This window comes from Geotrypetes seraphini, chromosome 6 (genome assembly GCF_902459505.1).
Source record: "Geotrypetes seraphini chromosome 6, aGeoSer1.1, whole genome shotgun sequence".
In the NCBI taxonomy this organism is placed as follows: Eukaryota; Metazoa; Chordata; class Amphibia; order Gymnophiona; family Dermophiidae; genus Geotrypetes; species Geotrypetes seraphini.
The window spans coordinates 251,979,118-251,998,628 of NC_047089.1; the positions used below are offsets into that span (position 1 = coordinate 251,979,118).

The 19,511-nt window shown below is 44.1% G+C and overlaps 1 protein-coding gene across 2 annotated transcripts in view; it reads left to right on the forward strand.

Moving 5' to 3' along the window:
• Positions 1–19,511, forward strand: part of CFAP47 (cilia and flagella associated protein 47) — a 1,062,207-nt gene that overhangs the window by 593,265 nt on the left and 449,431 nt on the right. For both annotated transcript variants that reach the window (XM_033947561.1, XM_033947559.1), the window contains exon 45: positions 58–235. In XM_033947561.1, coding sequence (XP_033803452.1) covers positions 58–235 — 178 coding nt within the window. The remainder of the gene's footprint in view (positions 1–57; positions 236–19,511) is intronic.

Below are 19,511 nucleotides of genomic sequence, written 5' to 3' on the forward strand. Positions count from 1 at the left end.
ATGCAATGAATTTGCGGCTGTGACAGTTCATTAACATGACAGTTGTATTGTCTACAGACCAGGAGTTCACTGACCATTGAACGCAAGAAAAAAAAGCGCAAAACTATCGAGTACAGTGTGACAGTCAGCATGCCGAAGCACTTTGAAACCCCCTTCAAACTCGTCGTTCCGATTTCAGCAGCAAGCCGAGCGCAGGCGAAGCAAGGTGCGGAGGAAGAGCGTCCCTCTGACACAGGTAATGAAATAGGTTGATGTCCTTACACTCTCTCTCAACCCCAATAAAGCAAGGTTTCAAGAGATTTGGGGCCTTCATTAATTCTGTCCCTATTGGAGCTTTGCTAAGATGATTTTCCAAGGTTTTAGACAATAACAGAACTGGCAAAATAAAAAAAGGAATGTTTTCCTTCCATAGTATCTAAGAGATACTGTAAGTTTTCAGATGATGGGATGGGCATGCAAGGGCAATTCTAAGCTGTTCAGCTTATCTCTTTCATCTTCGGCTGTCTTGCATTCTGACTAAAAATACTCATACAGAAAAAGCGAAATAAATTTTGATCTCATTGGACAACAGTCCACTTAATTCTTGCTCTAAGACGTCAATGCAGTGTACCACAATGAGCCATCTTCCTTCAGAAATGAGTCAAAAGGGGTAACATAAGGGATTGCTTTGTTTCAATAAAGATTCTTCATAAGAACTTAAGACTATCCTTACTGGGTCAGACCAATGGTCCATCAAGCCCAGTAGCCCGTTCTCATGGTGGCCAATCCAGGTCACTAGTACCTGGCCAAAACTCATGGTGTAACAATATTCCATGCTACCAATACAGGGCAACAGTGGCTTCCCCCATGTCTTTCTCAATAACAGACTATGGACTTTTCCTCCAGGAACTTGTCTAAACCTTTCTTAAAACCAGCTATGCTATCCGCTCTTACCACATTCTCTGCCAACGTGTTCCAGAGCTTAACTATTCTCTGAGGGGTTCATAATAAAAAAAAAACCAAAAACGTCTAAAAAGTGTCCTAAATGGCGACTTGGACGATCAAAAAGCCTGATCGTCCAAGTACCCATAACCAATGCTGGTTTTTAGACGTATCTAAAACCAGCTTAGGCCTTTTCCCTGCCTCTAAATGCATAGAGAGAAAAGAGGCGTGTTTAGAGGAGGGGAAAGGGCGGGCGGTGAGTGGGTGGGAGGTGGGCCGACCTACACCTAGGCGAACAACAGGTATAACCAAAACCGTAGGCAGGTTGTCTAGTCAGCACTTATACCTTTTCGACTTAGACGAAGTCAAACCAGGTCTCAGTGCCGAAAAAGGGGCCGCTGAGCTGATCGTGGCTGCTGCGATCAGCTTAGCGGCCCCAGCAACCTGCCTACCCCTCCACTGCAAGCATCGCGGCAGGAGAGATGCCTCATCTCCCCTACTGCAATGCCATCACTCCTCTACCCGAACTGCTGCGACCCGCGGCAGGAGAGATGCCCTATCGTACTCGGCGGGGGGGGGGGGTACGATCGCCGGGGCAAGAGGGCTTGGGCTCCCTCTTACCCCGATGTCGGAGGGTGCCGCGGGTGCCCGGAGGGGCTTGGGTTCCCTCCTGCCCCGATGTTGTGTGTGTGGGGGTGGAGGGGGAGGGTTGGGGGATTCTGTAACCGGTGTTGTTTTTGACAGACACCGGTTACAGAATCCAGCTTTTAGGCGAAGGACTGGCTCCTTCTTCGCCTAAAAGCCCTTGTGTTGGACGTTTTGGGCTTATGCGTTTTTTTGGTTTATTATGGGGTATAAGTGTAGACGTCGTGGGGGTGTACTTGTAGACTTAGTGGTTGGCTGGGCGTTTAAACAGCTGAAGGTAGAGGCAGACCATAATCAAAACAAGGATGTTTGTTTTGGTTATGGACACTTTCCCTGCTTGTGCTTTCAACGTTTAAGGCCTTAGGCCAAAAAGGGACTTGACTGTTTTTTTGATTATGCCCCTCCATGTGAAAAAATATTTCCTCCTATTGGTTTTGAAAGTATTTCCCTGTAATTTCATCGAGTGTCCCCTAGTCTTTGTAATTTTTGACAGAACGAAAAATCGATCCCTTTGTGCCCGTTCTACTCCGCTCAGGATTTTGTAGACTTCAATCATATCTCCCTTCAGCCGTCTCTTTTCCATGCTGAAGAGCCCTAATATTTTAAGTCTTTCCTCATACGAGAGGAGTTCCATCCCGTTTACCATCTTGGTTGCTCTTCTTTGAGCCTTTTCTAGTGCCACTATATCTTTCTTGAGATAAGGAGACCAGAATTTAACACAATACTCCAAATGAGATCGCACCATAGAGCGATACAGGGGCATTATGACATTCTTAGTCTTGTTAACCATCCCTTTTTAAATAATTCCCAGCATCCTGTTTTCTTTTTTGACCACCGCCGCATATTGGGCGGAAGGTTTCAACATATTGTCTACAATGATACCCAGATCCTTTTCTTGGGCGCTAACCCCCAAGGTGGACCGTAGCATCCGGTAACTGTAATTCAGGTTATTCTTACCAATGTGCATCACTTTGCATTTGTCCACATTAAATTTCATCTGCCATTTGGGCGCCCAGTCTTCCACTTTCCTAAGGACTGCCATGCAATTTTTCACAATCCGCAGGTTGGTAATGGAAGATACCTATTACAATGAAGAATTACTTTAAAAGCTAAGTGATGGTTATTTAAATAATAAATCATTGAATGATAAGAAGATTTTGAAAAATCTAAAAATAATTTTTACAAGTATCCATTAAAAGTTGGACCGATGGAGATAGAAACAACCAGAAGTATATTGTGCCTGGTTATATTCTGAAGGTCCATACAAAAAAATTGTAAAAAAAAAAATCAGTTATTGATTGGTATGTATCCCACAGTCTTATGAGAGTGGGTTCAGCATTGGAATTTTATACTAGGACTTAAACTGTGCGACTTAGAATTGTTGTACTAGGTATTAGTGGTTTGAATACTTGAGCATTTTGTAACAACTTTGAACAGTTTAGTGTCATCTGCAATCTTAATCACCTCACTCGTCGTTCCAATTTCCAGATCATTTATAAATAAGTTAAATAGCACTGGTCCCAGTACAAACCCCTGTGGCACTCCACTGTTTACTCTCCTCCGTTGAGAAAAATGGTCATTTAACCCTACCCTGTTTTCTATCCGATAACCAATTCCTAATCCACAACTGAACTTTGCCACCTATCCCATGACTCCCATGACACTTTAATTTTCTCAGGAGCCTCTTGTGAGGAACTTTATCAAAAGCTTTCTGAAAATCTAGATACACTATATCAACTGGCTCACCTTTATCCACATGTTTATTCACACCTTCAAAGAAGTCAAGCAGATTTGTGAGGCAAGATCCCCTTCGGCTGAACCCATGCTGACTCCGTCTCATTAAATCATGTTTGTCTACGTGTTCCACAATTTTATTTTTTATAATCGTTTCTACCATTTTTCCTGGCACTGAAGTGAGGCTTATCAGTCTGTAATTTTCCTGGATCTCCTCTGGAGCCCTTTTTAAAAATTGGCATAACATTGGCTACCCTCCAGTCTTCAGTGTAAGAAAAGCAGTGCTGAGTGATGCCAAAGCCCAATGTCTCCAGCAGATCCTAAAATGAGATTACGTCCTTATACCTAATTTCCAAGGATAAATGCTACATAGAAACATCGAAATATAATGGCAGATAAAGGCCAAATGGCCCATCCAGAGCATCCTCTCCCTATTCGCTAAAACTCTTTATTATTATTTATTTATTGTTTTCAACTTAAATTTCAAATATAACACTTGTACAGAAAGCAAGAATAGAATAGATATCAAATACAATAGTAATATAATTCCTAAATTAAACAAATATACTATTTATGCTCAAGTCCACAATTAAGATCCAAGAATTAAAGAAAATTGGCGAAATTATCAAGACAGAAAGTTATAATATTAAGAAACTGAGAGCTATAGCACTGAGATGGGGTCACAATATCCCAAATATAGGGCTCAAGGATTGTTAACATTCAGACGAGACATAGCCACGAAATTTGTCAATTGTAATGGTTCAAAAAACACTTATTTAAGAGTACGGTGATATACAATACATTTACACGGATGTCTCAAATAAAAAGTTGCCCCCAAAGATAAAACCCCAGGTTTCAACAGAAGAAATTCACGGCGGCGCCTTTGCGTCTCCCGTGCCAAATCTGGGAACATTTGTATTTTATACCCAAGGAAGCTTTTTTGTCTATTTTTAAAGAAAAGTTTTAACAACCATGTTTTATCAATTGGCAAAGCTAAAGTAATAATCATAGTGGCTGGTGATGCTAAATCCTTCTCAGATGTTTCTAAAATCTGTGAAATGTTTAAGGGTTCTTGATCTGAAGATTTTTCTTTTGGTTGTTGATTTTGTTCTTTATCAGGCAAATAATAAACCCGTGAAAATGGTGGTAATGAATCTTTGGGTATCTCCAGTGGCGTACCTAGGGGGGGGGCGGGGGGGGCGGGCCGCCCCGGGTACCAGCCCTAAGGGGGTGTTCCCGGCCTTGCCGTTCAGTCCCCCGCCACCCCCGAAGGACCGCTCGCCCCCCTGGCCTCCCCGCACCACCTATGAACAGCCGCAGCAGGATCGCGAAGTCAGCGTCAGCATCCCTGCGCTGCTTCCTACGACGCGATCCCGCCCCTCCTCTGACGTCAGAGGAGGGGCGGGACCGTGGCGCAGGAAGCAGCAGGGATCGCTGACGCTGACTTCGCGATCCTGCTGCGGCTGTTCATAGGTGGTGCGGGGAGGCCAGGGGGGCGAGCGGTCCTTCGGGGGTGGCGGGGGACTGAACGGCAAGGCCGGGAACACCCCCTTAGGGCTGGTACCCGACGCTGACTTCGCGATCCTGCTGCGGCTGTTCATAGGTGGTGCGGGGAGGCCAGGGGGGCGAGCGGTCCTTCGGGGTGGGTCGGGGCATCAGACCTTCAGGGTGGGGCGGGCGGGCAGGCAAGCAGGCTTTCAAGGGGGAGGGGGTGACAGGCAGGCAGGCAGGCCTTCAAGGGGGGACAGGCCTTCGGGGGGGGGGTGCAGACATTCAAGGGGTGCAGGCCTTCAAGGGGGGCAGGCAGGCCTTCAGGGGGGTGCAGACCTTCGTGGGGGGGTGTAGGCCTTTGGGGGGGTGCAGACCTTCAAGGGGTGCAGGCCTTCAAGGGGGGCAGGCAGGCCTTCAGGGGGGTGCAGACCTTCGGGGGGGGTGTAGGCCTTTGGGGGGGTGCAGACCTTCAAGGGGGTGCAGGCCTTCAAGGGGGGAAAGGCAGGCAGGCCTTCAAGGGGGGGACAGGCCTACAAGGGGGGGGGACAGGCCTACAAGGGGGGGGACAGGCCTACAAGGGGGGGGACAGGCCTTCAAGGGGGGGTGCAGGCCTTCAAGGGGGGGTGCAGGCCTTCAAGGGGGGTGCAGGCCTTCAAGGGGGGAAAGGCAGGCAGGCCTTCAAGGGGGGGACAGGCCTACAAGGGGGGGGACAGGCCTACAAGGGGGGGGACAGGCCTACAAGGGGGGGGACAGGCCTTCAAGGGGGGGTGCAGGCCTTCAAGGGGGGGGCAGGCCTTCAAGGGGGAGGCAGGCCTTCAAGGGGGGGAAAGGCAGGCAGGCAGGCCTTAAAGGGGGGACAGGCCTACAAGGGGGTGGGACAGGCCTTCAAGGGGGGGACAGGCCTTCGGGGGGGTGCAGACCTTCAAGGGAGTGCAGGCCTTCGGGGGGGGGTGCAGTCCTTCAGGGGTGGGGTTTAGGCCTTCAGAGGGGGACAGACCTTCGGGTGGGAGGTAAAGTCCTTCGGGGGGTGCAGGTCTTCAGGGGTGGGGTGTAGCCCTTCGGAGGGGGGACAGACCTTCGGGGGAGGGGGGTCCTGGTGTAAAAGTACACAGAGGGAGAGAGGGAAGGGGGGGTTCAAAGATACATGCATATGCCAGACTTTGGGGGTTAGAAATAATGGGTCTAAAAACAGAGGAGTGGGAGAGAGATGGTGCATAATGGGATTTAGGGAGGGAAGGAACAGAAAGGGAGAGAACTTGGAAACAGGGGATGGTGTGGAGGGGGGATAGAGATACTGGATAGGAGGATAGTTGGGAACAGAAAGGGAGAGATGGTGGATCCTGGGGTGGTGGGGAGTTGAGAAAAGGTGAATCTGTGGATGGAGACAAAAAAAAGGAAAGATGCCAGATCTCCGGGAGAGGGAAGGGAAACGGAAGGGGAGAACAGAGATGGCAGACGGATGGTTAGCACGGAGAAAGGAGACCCTGGCAAGCAAGACAACAAGAGCCTGGGACCAACAAGATTTGAATATTGATCAGAGAACAAAAGGTAGAAAAAATAATTTTATTTTCTGTTTTGTGATTACAATATGTTAGATTTGAAAAGTGTACATGAGACAGCTTGAAATGGGAACTTTTCTATTTTTGTGAATGGCAAGGCTGAGTTCAGTTAAAATATATGCTTTATAAGAAAATATAATAATGTGTTTTATAAAGTTTATAAGCATTGCTGGCATACTCGGTGAGGTGTTCCTAGTGTTGGTGGTGGTGGTAGCATGTCAGTGTGTTGAGAGGAAGAGGTAGTCTGGGAAATTCTGCTGAGCAAACTCTGGGCCCATTTCCACCCCCAGTTAGTCCACTCCACTCAACTGGTTCACACACTGAGTGGGTCTTTGGGTGTTATTTCTGGGTAGTTGTTTTAGAATCTCTTCCAGTGGTTTGTCAGTATCTCCTTCTGGTCCAAGGAAGGAAACTTTGTCAACCTTAGCATTGACCTTCAGAATATGTTTGTAACAGCGCTGCTTGTGTGGCATTAGGCTATGTAGTGATCGAAAGAAAAAAACAGACCTTTGCACATTTTTGCACTATATGGTGGGTGTATGAGGAGATTCATTTCCTGCACAGTTAAGTCCATTTTTTCTACTGAATAATAGTATAGGTACAATGAAAGTAAATAGCAAAAATGTTTGAGTAGATAATTAAGGAAATCTTTTTCATATTGCTTGCTTATGGACTGGGAAAAAAGACTGTTCAAGCAAATGTCTCCAGAACTGCTTTAATGGAAAAATGTGATTTTTTTTTTTTTTAAGTACTTTGTGAAATTTATTGTTGTTGTGAAATTTATTGTTATACTTTGTTTAAACTTAAAAAGCGGTGTCATTAACAGTGAATCTAATCGAAAAATCGATTCAACAGGGTGAATCGGATCGAATGAAATATTTTTCTCTGAATCGGGCAGCACTATTGGCTACCATGAGAATGGGCTACTGGGCATGATGGACCATTGGTGTGACCCAGTTAGGCTATTCTTATGTTATGTTCTCATCTGTAGGGGCCTTTGTTTTCACTTCTTATTTTAATGTATTTTTTTCCTGGGAACTTATCAGTGTTTTTTTATAATGGGAACAAAAATGGAAGAGAATTAATGTGTGTGGAATGGGGGGGGGTAACTAATTTCTTCAGCTAAATAATTCAATCCACTTCAAACAGACATAGGAGAACTCACGCACCATTCACACACCCTCCAACCAAAAACGTCAAAAGAAAAAAACTGTTCGACAACCTCCTAGCCATTCGAGCTGCAACACTTGACCCCCAACTCTACAACCTATTGACCTCGACCACAAACTACAAAACCTTAAAAAAAGAAATAAAAACCCTTCTATTAAAAAAACACATAAAACCAAACTAACATAATCAGAACTGTCCCAAGCATCACCTGCAACTACTCCATATGTACTTCTGATGTCATGACAATTCAGACATAATTTATGTTATGTTATGTTTGGAATAATGGTTACATAAATGAGGTTCAATAAAAGAAAATTTTCTGTGGGAGCATTTGTTGGAACTTCTGTTATCCTGATTTCTTCTATCTGTGGGCTTTCTTTAGCTAACCTACTTATCTGGGGCTTTCCACTTCTGCAGCTGCCCTTTTCACGGTCCACTTTGCGCTTGCACTCTCTGGGGAGGGGGGGTTGGGTCTGGGCTTGGTGGGGTAGGTGTGTCTGGTAGTTTTGTCTGGGTGGGGGCTGGGTGTTTCTTGGGTGCTTGTTGTGCGGATTGGTGTGTCTGGTGAGCGGTCTGGGTGTTGTTGCTTGTGGGGGTTTTTTTCATTATAAAATATGGCTGAGGGTCTAGTCCGGCTTATTATTCTTGTGGGTTCTGGGGTGGGATTTGTTTGCTTGCCCCAAGTTTTGGCCTTTTGTTGTGTATTGCTATGCCTCTCATTGGCAATTTTCTCTTGGGAGAGGCTTGTTCATGCTTGTTGTTGCTGTTACTCTCATTCTGTGTTCTTTTTGATAATGTATAAGTTTCTGTACAGACCATGGTTGCTTGTCTGGACCTTTTGCCATTCTCAATAAAAATACTTTGGAAAAAAAAAAAAAAAAAAAAAAGAAAATTTTCACTGCCTGTTTCTATTCTGACCATTTATTCCATTTCATGGTTATTGCAAAAAAAAAAAAAAAAAAAAATTTACATGAGGGGGGGGGGGGGGTGTCAAAAAATGATGGGCCCCGGGTGCCACATACCCTAGGTACGCCACTGGGTATCTCTAAGTTCTCTACTAGATATCTCTTAAGCATATCTCTAGGTGTTACTAACTCAAGTCTTGGAAAGTTAATTAACCTTAAATTATTACTGCGTGAATTGTTCTCAAGCATTTCAGTCTTCTTCCTTAGGCTAATATTGTCTTTAACTAAGGCCTCTTGAATTTGTTTCAATGATACAATTTCTTTTTCCATTTTTAGAACAGATGAGTTAGAAGTATTCGTTTCTTCTCTTAAATCCTTCAATTCCTTATCATGTTCCTTAATTTTCCCTTCAATTTGTTGAAGTGTAGGAGTAATTTTTTTAACAAAACCAGCCATTAAGTCCCAAATAGAGTCTAAAGTCAATTCAATTGAAGTTGGTGTAAATGTAGAGTGCTCACCGTTCTGAAGTCCTTCGGGGGATGTCTTCAGCCCTTCCCCCTCATGTTGAGATGATATTCCCCCAGATACCTCCATGGGGGCCCTGTAAAAGTGGGCCCCAGCCTCCAAACTCTCCAGTGAATCTTTCCTTGCCTCTGGAGAGGAGAAAACCAGTGAATCCGGGGTTTCCTCGCCCCTGGGAGAGCTGGTCATCTGGGGTTGCGGGGGCGGTGCCCTAACGTCGGGGCTCAGTGTGGTATCGGGCCCAGGAGCATCCACGATAGTTTCGCCTCCCTGTGTTCTCCGCGGGCTGCCATCCGACGTCGCTGCGACCTCCTGCATGCGCCACAAGAGTTCTTGAATATTTCCGAGACCCGGGGCTCCAGGACGCCGCGAGGAAGAAGCGGCACTCCAGCCCTGTCTCTTCGGCATCGCGGTAAGTAATTACCGTTAGAAAAGTTGAAAAAGCACAATCCTGGGACACGCAGCTCAGCGCGTCCTGTCTCAGATCGCCATCTTGGATCGTCATCTGCCTATTCGCTAAAACTCTTAACATTTGCATCTCCTTTCCCTATTGGCTAAGGCTCTTAACACCTGCATTGTGATGTCATAGAACTTTATGGTTATAGAAACAGAGAAACATGATGGCAGATAAAGGCCAAATAACCCATCCAGTCTCCCATCCACAATCTCCTCTCCCTAAGAGATCCCACGTGCCTATCCCAGGCCCTTCTGAATTCAGACACAGTCTCTGTCTCCACCACCTCTTCCGGGAGACTGTTCCCTACCACCCTTTCTGTAAAACAGTATTTCCTTAGATTACTCCGGAGCCTATCACCTAACTTTCCCAAGTCTACCTGGCTAATGATGTTTATAGACTTTTCCTCCAGGAACTTGTACAAGTCTCTTTTAATTCCCACTGTGTTAGTTACTTTGACCACATGCCTCAGAAACAAATTCCACAGCTTAATTATACTTTATTGAAAAAAAAAAGTCTTTCAAAGATTTCTTTTCAGTTTGCTGGTTGTTAGTTCAGTTCTGCCACCTCAGCATTACTGTTGGCATGAAGAATTGAAACTGGAGTGTCTTCCTTGAGATCTCAATCTGTTTTAATTGCTTATTATGAAATTATAAACTGTAATGTATATTTATATTTCAAAATAGCTAACCAGCAAAGTCACCATATGTAGAACAAATTTGTAAAAATTCTGAATCTTGTTCTACGTTTGGGTGACTCGTGACTATGTAGTAACAACACACACTCCCCGATACCTACTTGGTGCTGATTGTGGGGTAATTTTCAAAGGGATTCTTTGTGGGTGAAGTCATAGAAAAGGGTCCTTTGAAAACTATCTCCCCCCTCCCCCCAATGAAAAATGATGTTGGGAGCAGGGCAGAGATTACCTTTTGAACTCCCTAGTCTCATTTTTTCCAGGGTATCCTTTACATACGTAGGAAATGTCAAGTCTGCAGGACAAGAGAGCCCTATGACATTGGCTGACTAGCTGATTGTGAAGGAGAAACTCAAAATTGACTTATAGGCCATGGATATGCAGTACCCATGAGCCTGATGAGGGAGGGAGGGGGGCAGATCCTGGCAGGGCACATGAATATTGACCTTCTCCCCCCCCCCGGCTTATATTCAAGTCAGTCTTTTTTTCCTCCTTTTTTGGGGGGAAAGGGTACCTTGACTTATATTCGGATAGTCTTATATTTGAGTAAATACGGGTATGTGGGCTTCCTTGGGAGGGGTGAGAAGTGGAGGTGGTAAATTTATAAATAGCAGTCTAGGGGTTAGAGCTCTGAGCTGAGAACAGCCTAGGCTGAACTCCAGATAGCCCAGTTCCAATCCCAGTGTAGCTCCTGGTCATCTGGGGCGAGTCCCTGAACCCTCCATTGCGGGTCCCTTTTACTAAACTGAGGTAAAATCTGGGCTTAACATGTAAAGTGAGACTTTCACGCTTTCTAAGACCAGATTTAATGCACATTTTTGAGCATTAGAAATCCTTTTTTTTTCAGGTCATGTGCTAATATTTCTATCAGCATGCAATATCTGCCCAAAATTTATGTGGAAGCATTAGGGGCTAGGTTCTATAAATGACACTGAACGACATCTATATTGTAGATATTGCTTGGTGGGGTTGTCAATCCAAAAAACGGTGCCATTTATGGGAGGTCGCCTCTGCTTAGGTTTCACTAGGTGTCCTAAGAGTCCGGTGCCGGACTCTTAAATTGTTTAAGAAAATATTTTTTGATTGGCTGAAAACCGGTGTGGTCAATTACCACGCCAATTAAAAAAAATAATAGCCATACAGCAGGGGCATTTTAAGAAATTTCAGGATGTTTGGGAGCCATTAACAAAATATTGTACAGAATGAATATTATTTTTTCCCTTTGTACATACATGTCCATGATGGGGAGGCGGGGTGGGGGATACTTTATGTTTTCTTATGCTAAAGAACAATTGTTGGGTATAAGGGGGGGGAGGGATATTTGATGTGAATTAGACTTTGACAGAATATTAAGTGATGTTAAAGTGTAAAGTGGTTGTATCTTATGTTGCACTTATTAAAAGTTTTAAAAATGAATAAAGAATTTTTTAAAAAAAATTATGGGCAGATCCTGAACGTAGGCGTCGCCAAGCAGCTGCAATTAGGGCGCCTGGCAGCACCTAATGTGGGCACTGTTTCTTGAATATGCCCTTTACTGCCTCCTGTTGGTGAGGTGCTGATTTGTTTCACAACTCTGCTTTAGTCACTCGACATGGACATGTTTCGGCTTTTTGTTTCGGTGTCAATGGGCACTTTGAAATTGGACTGAAGTGCCATTTAAAGTTAGGTGCCTTCAAGTTTGGTAATGCAAGTAGCTATTTTGGAGTAAGACTAGTTTTACTTAGTTAATTCGTTTTCGATCCCAAAGAGCTCAGAACGGGTTATAGGGTATACATATAAAATATACAGTTAACAGGCTACAATTCGCACTGTATTTGCCATAATTTCAGTACAAGTTTACGATACAAGTTTTTATCCTAACTTTACACATACTAGGGGCAGAATATTAATATATAGCAGGGGTAGGGAACTCCGGTCCCCGAGAGCCATATTCCAGTCGGGTTTTCAGGATTTCCCCAATGAATATGCATGAGATCTATTTGCATGCACTGCTTACAATGCATATTCATTGGGGAAATCCTGAAAACCCGACTGGAATACGGCTCTCGAGGACCGGAGTTCCCTACCCCTGATATACAGTTAACTGGTTACGATTTGCCATAGTTATTCTTACAGAAGAACTTTTCCAGTACACGTTTTATCCGAACTTGACACCACAGTTTACAGGTTGGATTTGCCATAGTTACAGTGCAAGATTTTATAATAATAATAATAACTTTATTTTTGTATACCGCAGTACCACAAGCAGTTCAGAGCGGTTTACAGAGGAAGAGACTGTACATATAAAGCAATATTACAGAAAATATTGTCAAGTACATTAGTAACACATTTCAATTACATTAGTAAGCTGAGAGAGGTTAGGTAAGTTTTCCTTACGTGACCCATACTGATTTCTGGTACCAATATACCTTTCTTTGTAGTCCATGGGTCGTGGGCAGAGGAGTTAGGTGAAGAGGTCTGTTTTTATTGCTTTCCTAAAGCTGAGGACTCCTTCAAGGGATTTGATCTGTGGGGGCAGTCGATTCCAGTGGCTCGGCATGAAGTGGGAGTAGAAACGTTTGGCGGTTTGCAGTCAAAGGACACGACCAGGGGGCATTTTGAGGAGTATTTCATCCTGGGAGCACAGGGACCTGTTTGACATGTACAGAGGAAGCTTTGCTGTCACGTAGCTCGGCGTCATGTCATGCAAGGATCTGAAAAGCTAGCATCAGGCCCTTGAAGACACAAACTATGACTACAGGCAGCCAGTGAGCCGATGCTAGAGTCTGGGAGACAGGGTGGCAGGCACGGAGGTTTTTTAGAAGCCCGATCACCACGTTTTGTACATGCTAGAGACATCGTACATTCTTTGCCGTGAGACCGTTGAATAGCACATTGCAGCAATCCATGTGGGAGAGTACTAAGGCATAGTCTAGTTGGGTGAAGTCAGAGTCTGAAAAGTAGTTCCTTATTTTTTGGAGTTGTCTCGGGTAGTAAAATGAGGAAGATTCCACCTGAGAGATGTGGTTGGAAAGCGCCAGGTTGCAGCCAAGGAGTATTCCTGGTCTTTCACAGTTATGGGAGTCAAAGGACAGGCGCAGTTGCGGATCCAAAGGAGTTCCGTCTTGGAGGCATTTAGTTGCAATTTGTTGGCGGACATCCAGTTTTTGATTTCCACGAGGCAGTTTAGGAGTTTTACAATCTGGGCTTCTCCTAGCGATAGGTACAATCTGCGAAGGAGTGAATCTGTGTTTGATCTTTGTGGGCTATGTCTAGGACGGGCCTACTCTAAATCAGATGAAACAGGGACTCAAATGAAACGTCATCAGCACAGGAGAGGAGAATTTCATACATTAAAAGAGTAAGGGAGGTCATAGGTGTTATTTTTCTGTCCCAATGAAAAGAAAAAGAGATGAAAATGATCGGTTCTCTGCACTCATTCTGAGTCATTAGGCTGCTTTACTATATGGAGGCTTGTGGGGCTCTTTTATAACACGGAAGTTACTTTGCTGCCGAAGACTCTCCTCGTCAGCTAAACTGACACCAGTAGACTGACTCCTCCAACCATGCCCTTAATTTGCTGTGAGTGTCTTTTTGTAACATGTTCTGAGCTTCCGGGAGGACGGGATAAAAATTGTTTTTCCCCGTTAAAAATTTGGATATTATAGTTTGTGAAACGGATGTTCGTGCGGTGCAAAGCCAGCACTTGGATGTCCATTTCCCATTTCGTTTAGAACAGACTGCATGTCGGCAGATGCTGTTTTAAAATACATAAGAAACGGACTTCCATATGTTGACATACAGGTTTGGAGGTCTCTATTCCGAGTCAGACATCCTTCCTAAAATGTTGCTCCATGTTATTCTATTTCATAAAATGCAAATATTTTCACTTGACCATTGTAAAGGATTCAATTCTGCTGTTAGCCTTGTAAGCACACCTCTTAAGATAAATACTTAAACCGTTTGACATTTCTATACTTATAGAAACAGCAATGAATGACAAGGATATTAAAAATGTTTTTCTGATTATTTGAAAAGAGATATTTTGCTGCACTGGAGGCCATTTTAGTTGCTGAAGGCCATAATTTGAAGTTTAGAAAAATAGCTGGAACATTAGGAAAAAAAATCAAAAAACCCTGAAAAAGAAGAAACTTGATTAATCATCTTACTTAGGAACAGGCCTCAAGGCCTGTCGTATGGAGAATAATATCTGAATGTAGAGTTGTTGGTTGGACTCGGCCTGTATTATAAATGCTGTCTCCTATTCTGCAATAGCAAGAGTTATTTTAAAGTTTTTTGTCCTTATTCACTCTTTGTCCTTAATTTACTCTGTAATTTTTTTGTAAACTGCTTTGAATCCAGTTGGAGATATAGCGGTACATAAGACACCATTAGCATTAGCTTTAGCTTATTCAGGAATATAGGTAATCCTCAAGAGATGTACGTACAAGCAGAGATCTGCATCCATCCATGCGCAGTTGTGATGACATCGCATGCTTGCATGGATGCCCTCCAGATGCGGTTCTGAGATCAGACAGAACCGGAGCCTTTCCTGCCACTTCCAGCTAGAGCCAAACGAGCCTCCAGCAGCTGGCAACTGGAAGTTTAGCCCCCAGACCAGTGATGGGACCGCAATTCATGTGGTTCCCGCCCATGGGTGAACCCTGCTGCCTGCCTGAAGGTAAAAAACAAATTTAGGCTGGACTCAGAGAATCCAAAACCTGGACAAAGTGTTGGGTTTTAGAAAACCATCCAGACACACAGACAATCCTCTGAAATGACGACATTTCTGAGTAAATATGGACATATGGTAACCCTAACTGGGTAAAGAGGAGCGGCCTGAAGCTTAGGTCTCAACAGTCTATAGGTAAAACACTGCCAAGGTAGGAAGAGCCTTGATTTATTTGTGAAAAGCCTTGTCCTGGGTGTCCAAGCGACAACCAGGTCTGGGTGTATTTGTAAGTGGTTTGGAATTGCATATTGTGTTTTGGCCCAGTGGCATAAGGGGTGAGGGCAGACCACCCTGGGAGAAGAAGAAGCGATATGGATTGCTCTGAAAAGAGAAGATGGAACTTCTATCTACATGGGTGTAGTCTAAAGACCTCCAACTCAATCGCAACAAATTGATAAGGATCTGATTGTGGATATCCAAAAGTTTGGAAGGAAAGAGGAGGTTCTGCTGTTGGGAGATTTCAACCTGCCGGATGCGGACTGGAATGTTCCGTCTGCGGAATCGGAAAGAAGTAGGGAGATTGTGGATGCCTTTCAAGAGGCTCTGCTCAGACAAATGGTGACGGAACCCACAAGGGAAAAAGCGATATTGGATCTGGTCCTCACAAATGGAGAGAGTATCTCTAATGTTCGAGTGGGTGCTCACCTGGGTAGTAGCGATCATCAAACGGTTTGGTTTGATATAACGGCTAAAGTGGAGAGCGGCCGCACGATACTTAAAGTCCTAGATTTCAAACGTACGGACTTTAATGCTATGGGAGAGTACCTGAAGAAAGAGCTGTTAGGATGGGAGGACATAAGAGAAGTGGAAAGACAGTGGTCTAAGCTGAAAGGAGCGATAAAAATGGCTACGGACCTTTATGTGAAGAAAATCAATAAAAACAAGAGAAAAAGGAAGCCGATATGGTTCTCCAACCTAGTGGCTGAGAAAATAAAGGCGAAAGAGTTGGCGTTCGTGAAATATAAAAAAAACCAAGAAGAGGAGAGCAGAAAGGACTACAGGGTGAAACTGAAAGAAGCCAAGAGAGAGATACGTTTGGCGAAAGCACAGGCAGAAGAGCAAATGGCTAAAAATATAAAAAAGGGTCCAAAATTAACCTAAAAAGTTACTTTTAAAGAGCTCTGATGCGGGGTGTGAGTGGGGAACCCCCCCCCCAGTTTACTTCATACTCTTTGCGCTCCCTGGGGGGGGGGGGCGGGTTGGAACCCTCCATTATACAGTAAACTTAACTTTTTCCCGATTTTTTAAGAAAAAGTTAAGTTTTCTCTATAATGTTGGGAGTTGCATCCCCCACACCCCCCAACGGCAGCGCAAAGAGTATGAAGTAAAGTGTGTGTGTGTGGGGTTTCCCCCACCACACCCCCCCCGTCGGTGCTCTTTAAAAGTAACTTTTTCAGTGGCACGCTGGGGCTGCAATGTCGGCACGCTGAAGTCTCGCGCATTTTTGCCCCGTCACCATTTAAAGTGATCAATTAGAAAAGCGTGGCAGCACTCCTCACAAGTTCCCATTTCTTTGCTGTGTACTATTAATAACTTTTTTGTGTGTATATAGATTAAATTTATGTAAGTTCATATAAAGTTTGTGTGTCTATACTTCATTTTTCCAATCATATGAGTACTATTTCAATATTTTAGCAAAGACTTAGGGCTCCTTTTACAAAAGTGCGCTAGTGGTTTTCGCACGCACGCTAGCCGCTACCGCCTCCTTTTAAGCGGGCGGTAATTTTTCAGCTAGCACGTGCTAAAAATGCTAGCGCACCTTTGTAAAAGGAGCCCTGGGCTTAGTCAAAGTCGTTGCTGCACCAGTTCCCCTCCGACGCATTTCATGCTTCTTCAGGGTCAGGATTACTGTGACTGCTGCAAAAAAAAATCAATAATTAGACCAAGTTTCCTTGCTAAATAGTAAATAACAACAAGGTGCAATAACTTCTTACCAGAATTTATAAGCAATTCGCTTACTCCATTGAAAAGTGTCGCCGAGGCTGTCAATATAGTCGCTGCATTTTTTTACAGCACTAATAAAGACAAGCCCCCGATGATCTCATCCATAGAAACATAGAATATGACGGCAGAAAAGGGCCGATGGCCCAACAAGTCTGCCCACTCGAGAACCCTTCCTCCCAACTAGTCTGCCTACTCAAGAACCCTTCTTCCCTGGAGTATCTATCGTTGAGCATAACTCTGTAGTACTCCCACCTGTTTGTCCCATCGACTCTTGAAGTCGAGCATGCTACTGGCCTCGACGACCTGGCGGGGAAGATCATTCCATCGATCAATCACCCGTTCGGTGAAGAAGTATTTCCTGGTGTCACCATGAAATCTTCCCCCCTTAAGTTTTAGTGGATGCCCTCTTGTCGCTGTGGGACCCTTTAGAAAAAAGATTTCCTCCTCCACTTTGATGTGGCCCATGATGTATTTAAATGTTTCTATCATGTCCCCCCTTTCTCTGCGTTCTTCAAGAGAATATAAGTGCAGTTTGATCAGACGTTCTTCATATGGAATGCCTTTAAGTCCCGAGACCATCTTAGTGGCCATTCTCTGTATCGACTCCACTCTCTTCACATCTTTTTGATAATGTGGTCTCTGTCAGCATAGCTATTGCTAGCATTCAGCATTTTCAGTTGGCATAACTAATGTCAGCAAAGGCCTATGGGAAATTATATCAATCTGACTGGCATGTGAATACAGATAGACCCTGAGTGAAGGCAGACGGTTTCACATAACCCTAAAAGATGGTTTCAAATAGCCCTGATTAAATCAGGATTATCTAAAAGGTGTTAATGTGTTAATATCTGATTAAGAGGGTGCTTAGGACAATGGGTCCAGGTGCACAGATAACTAAAGTTAATCAGAAACTATTGTCAGAGACATACTGGAAATACATATATGACTACAGCCTATTTTTCTCCCGTCTATGAAGGAGGGGGGAGATTTAACTTCTATTGAAGCTCAATAGATTCTGGTTTTTAGAATAAGTTTCCAAACTATAAAAGCCCCCTCGCAGCATCACCCCCCTCTCTTGGCTCTTGGCACTCTGGTCCTCTCTTGTTTCTCTTGAGCTATCTCTCTCTCTCTCTCTCTGGCTCTCCTTAGAACTTCAGACTCTCTGTCTCTTTGTCTCTGAACTCTGTAAGGCAGGGAAACTGCTTTGCTCTCTTATTAATTGTAATGCTTATAAATACTGCTTTTCTGTAAGCCTATTTCTATAATATATTCTTTATGCAATCACCTCTGGCTGTGTTTCTTATTGGATTCTCTTCCTGGTGAATCTTCAGTGAGGGAACTGAACCTGGGACCTGGCGTTTGTAAGGGCGCCTCTCACGTAACCCCTACCACCTAATATTGTGGGGGCCACACTAACAATCCTTACAGTCTCCAAAATTGGACACAGTACTCCAGTGAGGTCTCACCATGGATCTGTATAACGGCAGTATTACTTCCGGCTTTCAGCTGATGAAGCTCCTTCTGATGCAACCCAGCATTTATCTGGCCTTCGATGTAGCTTTCTCCACCTGATTAGCAGCTTTCATATCTTCCCGGATGAGAACTTCCAAGTCCCTTTCTGCAGTAGTTCTCGTTAAGTTTTCACCGTTTAAGGTGTATGTTTTGCGTGGATATCCACTCCCAAGGTGCATTACTTTACATTTCTTGGTATTAAAGTTTAGTTGCCAAGTACTGGACCATTTTTCCAATACAAGCAGGTCTTGCTCCATAGTGTTGGGCCTGGTTGCACTATCAGGTTCTATCAGTCCACTTGCCAATCAGAACCCAGGATCTTTCCCTTCAAAGTAGCAGCCCTTAGAACACGGGAAAGATCCTGGGTTTATTTATTTAAAACATTTATAATCCTTAGGAAATTGGAAGACTGGACGTCCAAATGGCAGATGAAATTTAATGTAGACAAATGCAAAGTGATGTACATTGGAAAGAATAACCTGAATCACAGTTACCGGATGCTAGGGTCCACCTTGGGGATTAGCGTCCAAGAAAAGGACTTGGGTATCATGGTAGACAATACGATGAAACCTTCCGCCCAATGTGTGGCGGCTGCCAAAAAAGCAAACAGGATACTAGGTATTAAAAAAGGGATGGTTAACAAGACTAAGAATGTCATAATGCCCCTGTATCACTCCATGGTGCGACCTCATCTGGAGTATTGCGTTCAATTCTAGTCTCCTTATCTCAAGAAAGATATAGTGGCGCTAGAAAAGGCTCAAAGAAGAGCGACCAAGATGGTAAAGGGGATGGAACTCCTCTTATATGAGGAAAGACTAAAACGGTTAGGGCTCTTCAGCTTGGAAAAGAGACGGCTGAGGGGAGATGTGATTGAAGTCTACAAAACCCGGAGTGGAGTAGAATGGACACAAGTGGATCGATTTTTCACTCCGTCAAAAATTACAAAGACTAGGGGGACACTTGATGAAGTTACAGGGAAATACTTTTAAAACCAATTGGAGGAAATGTTTTTTCTCTCAGAGAATAGTTTTAAGCTCTGAAACACATTGTTTATAACCTCTCTATCTCCTTCTTGCCTGCTCCCGACTCGCTAAGTTATATTGATTGATTGACTTATTTGTAAATTTCGCTGTAGATGTACAGTCTCTTGTCCTGTAAACCGCTCTGAACTATTCTGGTACTGCGGTATACAAAAATAAAGTTATTATTATTATTATTATTATTGACAGAGGATGTGGTAAGAGCGGAT